The sequence below is a fragment of the Mesitornis unicolor genome, unplaced genomic scaffold, assembly GCF_000695765.1.
Source record: "Mesitornis unicolor isolate BGI_N332 unplaced genomic scaffold, ASM69576v1 scaffold31070, whole genome shotgun sequence".
Lineage (NCBI taxonomy): Eukaryota > Metazoa > Chordata > Aves > Mesitornithiformes > Mesitornithidae > Mesitornis > Mesitornis unicolor.
In genome coordinates this window covers 21,443-28,854 of record NW_010158098.1, presented here as the reverse complement: position 1 = coordinate 28,854, position 7,412 = coordinate 21,443, and the positions used below count along the sequence as shown (strand labels likewise).

The following is a 7,412-nucleotide window of genomic DNA, read 5'->3' as shown; positions in this document are numbered from 1 at the left end:
TGCTGAACCTACTCCATCACGGAGTGGCAGATTTCGTGTTCAGAGCAATGTGGTGGACTTCTCACCCTTCTGTTTGCTGGCACAGAGCAGCAGAAGCACAGGGGCATTACCTTTCTCTTGTTTGCACAGGCTGTAAAATGCTGTTTGGATCACTAGATAGTCTGCTGCTGGTTTCCAGTATCCTTAATCTGACATAGAACAGCAAATTTGATGCTGAAACTTGAACTATTTTGCAAAAACACTTGAGTGAGCACTATGTAATTAGATGACATGTAACAGTTTCCACCTGCACTGTAAAGGTTATTTTGTGCAGTTAGTATAGCTACTAACTACACAAAATTAAACAAACTTGAAGAACACTATTATATATTAATAAACAAAAAAATCAGGTATTAGTATTTAGATTGTCCTCTTTCTGATAAGGCTACTTCCTGAGTGTTTTTCAAATTTAAAACTTCATGGGAGTGAGACACTGACAAAACCAAAAATTGGTGAACGTTATACCCCTGTGAGCACCCAGGCTCCAGGCAGAGATGCAGCAGAACTCAGCCCTACAACTGTTACGGGCTGAGCTCGCAAGAATTCAAGGCCCTGACTTCAGTGTCAGCAGTAACGTGACAATTAGTGCTTAAAAAAAAAGGAAAGAAGTTCCAAGTTTTATATAAGATCAACTTTCTCCAGAGTGCGAAACATTTTAGTTACTCTAATAGCTTTCAAGTTTTCTTCCCGTAGTCTGACTTCAGAGAGTTGATGTAAACTTTATAAAAGCAAAGAAAAATCATTACTTCTAGCAAACTTCTTTATTAAATATAGTTGCTGTAGGTATAATGTCACATAACAATGACAGAACAGTATGCCAATATAAGAGAAACCCTAACATCACAGTAATCTTCAAAATTCAAACAGTTAACAGTCCCATTTTGAGGAATACCAGTTACTTCTCATGCCAAAAATCCATAGCAACTTCATGTTAAAGTATCTTCACGTTAAAGTACCTTGCAGAATAAAGGTGCCCTGGCATATGAGCTCAAGCGCGATGTACATAACTCCATGATGTACATTAATTCTTCTCAGGCTAAGGCAGTGTCTTCAGCAAAGCTGCAAAGTAAATATGAGTTTTTATTTAGCACAAAATAAAACTGAGATGATGGTCACAAGCAGGGAAAGAATGGGAATGCTCTAGGATATACAGTTAATTTAAAAATGTCAGAATTACAAAACCCCCTCCTTGTGCACATGCTTTATAAGCAAAACTGACATCTTCTGTTAAAGTCCAAGTTCTCCAATATTAAGGTTACTGGTTATTTGCAATTTACAGGTAATGTTTAGTTCAGCCAATGACACTAAAATTAAGTCTCCAACTTAAAAGTTGTGTAAAACTGTAACCAGAGTTTTAATCAAGATATGATTTTGATTAAGTACTTCTTTTTGCTTTTGTTTAAACAGATTTAGAGAATGAGGGGGTTGTTTAAGGCCAGCATTTCAGCTTAATGATGGTGGAGGACAAAGCAGATGTAACTGCAGCCCAGCCCCGTGCCCAGCACAGCTCAACCAAGAAGTATGTTGGTTTACGGTGCTCTGGGTCACTCGGCTGTGTCCACTCTAGTAGAACATTCTATAATCAAGAGTAATTTTGCATATTTCTTACTTGAGATCATAGATTTTCACATCAAAATGCAGGAAATTCAGATACCTGCAATAAGGTATCTAATGTAATAAGGGGAAAGGGTGTGAAGCTGTAAAACCTTCTTGATAACCCTTATTTTCAATGAAAAGTGACTCAGTGAGGAAGGTCACACTGCTTAATTATTTACTATTTGAGCAGGGCAAGCCTTGCTGTTTTAAAAACAGTAGTGTCTTCATTTCTGAAAACACAACCCCTACTGCTCCAAGCAGTAGGTATGACCACTTCACTGTGATGCCAGATTTCCTCAAGATTTGGAGCTTAAAGTTGAAGATCAGAAAATACAGTGCCCTTTTTATCACTGTAGTAGGTACCTAGTATTTCAGTAATTCTTCAAGCTCTGAGCTACTGCTCAGGCCTCAAAGGGAGGGCTCTTATGCATGCCAACCCATGCCAACTGGTCTGGAAACTACAAACAGCAATAATGTAAAAATTTGCATCTCAAAACATGCATCAACCTTTCCTTTCAAGGATGCAGACACTGAGCCCAGAAAACCCACAGGCTTTTGAGACTATTAGAAAATGGTACTATTTTCTACAACCCTACCAAAAGTCTGGTTCTTGCTTGTAAGTCAAAAAGCACCAGTTCTCCTGAGGAAGGGCTTCCAGCACACACAGCAGTGTGCCTTTCCTCCCCTACTTCCCACAGGGACCCATAAGAAAGTGAATTTTACAGGTGTTGTCAAAGAACCCAAAATCTCTGAGCTATGGTAGGAAAAATGGTGTCATTCTAAGTGCAGAAATACACGGGAATCAAACCCAAGTATTGAAACTTTAAAGATTAAAAAATTGATTTGGGTTTGCTATACCCAACTCAGGGGTAGCCAGAGAAAGTCACTCCCAGTAGCAGCGTAAGAGAACAATTCTGGCACTAATGATGTGGGTTCTGTTTTGTTTTTCAAAAGGTGTAAGGAGTTAAACATTTCAGAGAAAGGAGCGATTAATTAGCTAGCTCAGTTTGGCATAACTTCCAAGTCTTTTAAGACATTTATTTTTAGAACTCATTAAGGAAATGTGCACTTACATCCCAATTAAAGTAAACAAACAGTTTGCTCAGTCCCCTTCACTGCAAAACAAGGATTGGGAGCCTTCTCCACTGAAGTCTTCCAAAGCTCCTTGGTTTGCCCTTGTCACCCAGCCCCTCACCCCTTCCCCCCTACTACTAAATAGAAAGTAATTTATTTTTTTTTTAAAAGCAAGTCTGACCAGCCACTATACAGTAAAATTACAGGATGCAGGCTCTCAACCCCAGGACAGCATGAGGGAGCAGCTTAAGATGGCATAAAACATCTGGAATTTGTTTTTCAGGTATAAAATTTGATGAAAACCAGCCATGTCTTGCCAATAACTGAAAAGGGAATTTTTTTTTTATGTTTACAAGTGAAGTTGGAAAATTAAACAGGAAAATGGGATAATTTCTGCACAATAGAGGTGAGGTAGGGAATTTTATTGAAAATATTTTTTTGTACAAGTTCTTAGAAATAAAGTTTTTTCTAATCTCACACAAATGGCTGTACCTCAAAAATTCAACTATGCTAATATGAAACATTCATATTTACAGTTAGCCAAAAGAATATACAGAACTGCCAGTTTATGCAAATACCGAAGTACCAGTCACAGTGAGATACATGACTTCAGCACTCCCACCATTAGGAACAGATTAAGATTCGACATATGAAAGAATCTCACTATTCTACAAACCTCATCTCTCACAAAAAGGGAAGATTTTTAATAGCGTTGTAGCAAGGTCTCCACTACAGCATCATTTTACAAATTACATAATGCATGTAACTCAAATTCATTAACAAAAAAAAATCCGTAATCAAAGTGATGAACAGAGGAATAGTGTTGTCTCTTAGCCTTTTATTGCATTAATTCAGTCATTCACTTGTGAGGTGCATACTGAACCCAGTAATTTTCATTCATTTCAAACACCTCAGCCAGGCTGCAATTCACCCAAGTCACCGATCTGCAGGGGGTTCAGTCAGGGAAAGCAGATTTCCCCCAACACCCCCACCTTGCAGCCCCTGCTCTCACCACACAGAATCTCGTTTCAGACACAGACACAGACAGTTTCACATATTTACAATTACATTGAAAACCAAACCAAATTAGGTTTATGGACATCCTTTAAAAAAGAAACCAAAAATCACTGTTTGGATCTCAATGTAGCACAGTAACATTTTATCCATGGTATTTCACAACTTCCCAAAATCAAAATAGGAAATATTTCTTTTGAAACAGCACCTTAGGATGAAGACCTATGTTTTTTCCAGTTTATGTTAGACAGGCACTAGTTACCATCCAGACATTTTAACTCCAAGTTATGACAGCAATTCCTATATTTACAGTACAATATATTGCTTATCCAGAGTGGCTGTATAAGATGCATTTCATGGCACAACTGTTTAAACAGACTCAAAAAGAAAGTACTGAAGTGCTTCAAAGAAAAATTAAGACAATTTACTGCTAGTTCATCTGTCTGCCCGTGCTATAGTTTAGGACAGAATATAACACAGGTTACATTTGTTAAAAATCAGATCCAAGAGTAGCACTAAGATGGAAAGGAAACAGACTACAAAAGGGCAGAAAATATTCAACCATGTGTAAGGATGTAACAAGAAGTTACGTTCCAAATGTAGAAAAATAACCAAGTCAGTAGGGATAAGACAGCTTTGGATTTTGTATATGGACCAAGATTTAAGCTTAGATTTAACAGAAAATGCAATCAGGTTTCTATTTAAATATTCCCTAAGTGTAAAAAAAAAAATCCATAGTTCAAATAAAACTTATTCAAGTAATTACAAGCGTTTGCATTACTGGAACCAGAGTATTACACAGTAATTGATATACCTGTAGTTACATAGCACAGCAACTACCAACAGGGCAGGTATCAAACAGTTTGATCATTAAAGCACAGGTGAGGAACACAACTGAAAGGGCTGAGCCTTACAGAATACACAAGCACTAAGGGAATGAGGTGGCTTAGCAAAAGGGTACTTCACATCATGGTCACTTCTAAGGTAAAAGAAGTCACCGAAAACTGGTGGTTGCTACTATTTACTGCGTTTGTGTTGAGGTACTTCATAGCTTATGAATAGTTTTGAAAAACAACCCAGAAAGTCAGTTCCCTGCTATCCAGGTGATTGAGCTGTAGTATTGGCTTTGAGAACACAACAACATTCACACCTGTCACTTCTTCTGAAGCAGAGCACTACACCCTGGGGAAAGCACACAAGCCACTGCACCCATGCAGGGTGCCACGCACAGGCAGGTAACAGGGATGCTAGTGGTTTAACTGGGAGACTCAGTCTTTCATTTTCTTAACCCCCAGAGAGCTTAAAAAACAGAACACATCCTTCAATTTGGGAACTAATGACAAGTACAATGCACAGAATAAAGGATAACTATTTTATTGTTGGAATATAAAGTTGGGATATCAATAGTTTTACTCTTATTTACTGTGAAGACTGCATTCCCCTGTAAAAGAAATATGGCATCACACACAAGTACACTTTTTGGATTTCAGAACATGGGTATTATTCTGAAATGGTAATGGAAACAGTGACCCCTGTTTACTATTAAAATAAATTATGACTTTAAAAAAAAGATTTTCCCCACAATGACAGCTATGAATTGCAGTTAAGTCACATTAATCTACATAACCATTATTAACAGCTCTGTGTCTATTTTACTGCATCAAGCCAATAAACATTTAAATGCACTTCACATCAAAAGATTATGTAAACTTTTATTTTAATTCCTTTTTCCTTCAGAAAGCTAGGGACATTTCTGAGGTCTGGCCATAACAAGCAAGCAGAGGCCTGCTCAGTTTCCCATCTCTCGGGTCATACTGAGCAGTGCTGACCCTCCGTGGTACTGGATACCTTCTCTAGTGAAGTGTCCCTTTTAAGCGGCTTCCAATAAGGCCTACAGTTTAAAGATAAACAAGACAAAGTGCCATCTTTGTTTGGATAACTGATGGACTCTGGCAAGATAAAATAAAGTTATGTGTATCTTGTTATACTTACAAGCAGCTCCAATCCTGAGTATTTATGGTATATCTAAACATACAAAAATGTATGTACATTTTTCTCCACTTTCTTGTAAACAGTTGTCAGTATACTGTTTTTAATCCCTTTATCTTTGAAACATGCAAATCATACATACAGTATAAATACACAAGAAAACAGTTACACTCATTCAAAAACTACGCAACAAAAAGTTCTGGCTGCAGTATTCAAAATTATAAATAATTAATGCTCAAGGCATCCTATACACCTAAAAGCGGACGTTCATTCTACTGCCCTTAGCTGCAGTTGTAGAAATACTGAGATTTTTGCACCTTCCATGCTATTACAGTATTTATAACACTATTGTATGTGGAGATAAAGACTCATTTACTATACCTCTTCTTTTCAGAGTGAAGGATAAAGCAGCACTTACATATATGGAAACCACAGCAGCAACAGCTGGTGTTGCTACTGCTGTATTAGGAAGTTTTCCATTCTAACAATTCTTAAATTAAAAAAAAGGAAAGAAGAACAACCTAAGAATTGACTACATGTTCATTCCTTGGGCACTTAACAGCGAATCCAGCATGTCGAATGTATCTTTGTAGTCCATATGCTGGCTGTTTGTACTGTACGGGGGATTGGCATCAGGACCGTTCTCCACTGGTTTCTTGTCCAGTTTCACGAGGGTGCTGAGATGTCCGTAGCCCACCTGGTATGTGACAGGGGGAGGAGGGGGTAAGGGAAGGTTAAAAACAGAGTTGTGAGAGGATACATACTGCTTAACAGAGGAAGAACTAGATGAACTACCTGAACTTTTGGAACTTTTGCTCATTTTGGAGTGATGGTTGTGAGAAGCATCATTGCTGTGCAACTTCTTTCTCGAAGAGCCGGAACTAGAGGAACTGCCATCACTACTCAGGCCAACGGGACTCCTCAAAACAGTTGGGGTGACTCCATCAGTGCTATGCTTACTGCCACCGCTACTGCCCCCGCTGCTGTGGGAGTGGGAGTGCTTATGGCCAATACTGTGGTGGCGGTTTAAAGAGTGTTCTTTGTGTTTTTCCTTATGCTCTTTGCTAACGTGGGGACTCGAATGTTTACTTTTTCCACTACCCTCATCCGATGAGCTATGCCTTTCGGAGGAAGAAACTTTTATTTTCATTTTCAGCTCCTCCTTACTGGCACCCTTTTCTGTGGGTGGGATTGGTATACGGAGTTTGAGCGAGCCACCCTTCTCTTTCTTGTCAGACAAGTGTTTTTCAGGCTTCTCTGCATTTGCAATAGGAATTTTCATTTTAATAGGCGACGTAACAGAACTGCTGGCTGCCTGCGGCTGCATGTGTTTTTTATGCTGCTGTTCTCCTGGGGTTGCTACGTAGTGTTCTCTCACATCCAGTTCGAGGGTTTCTAGTTTACGCTTCTCTCTGTATTTATCCAAAGACATTTTTTGAGGAATTATTACAGGAGCAGCAACTTGTCCATGGTGTTTGCTTCCTGACTTATGAGAATATTCTTGTTTGACGGTAGAATGCTCAGCAAGTTTGTCAGCTCTGTGATGTACTCCCGAGTGCAACTGTATGGACGTCCCTGGCTGGAAGTTCATATTGTACTGACCAGCAGGTAACGTCTCCTGTTTTTGGGAGTATATTTGTTCTGTCCTTGTTTGTTCTTGATGCTGAGGCCATTCCTGGTGTGATGCCAAACTGTATGAG

General features: G+C 38.8%; 1 protein-coding gene across 1 annotated transcript in view; it reads right to left on the bottom strand.

Moving 5' to 3' along the window:
• Nucleotides 1-5,088: 5,088 nt before the first annotated feature.
• Nucleotides 5,089-7,412, bottom strand: part of CCNT2 (cyclin T2) — a 23,239-nt gene continuing 20,915 nt past the window's right edge. Inside the window, exon 9 of the mRNA XM_010182592.1 lies at nt 5,089-7,412. Within this exon, the coding sequence (XP_010180894.1) occupies nt 6,245-7,412 (1,168 nt within the window). The 3' untranslated portion in view covers nt 5,089-6,244.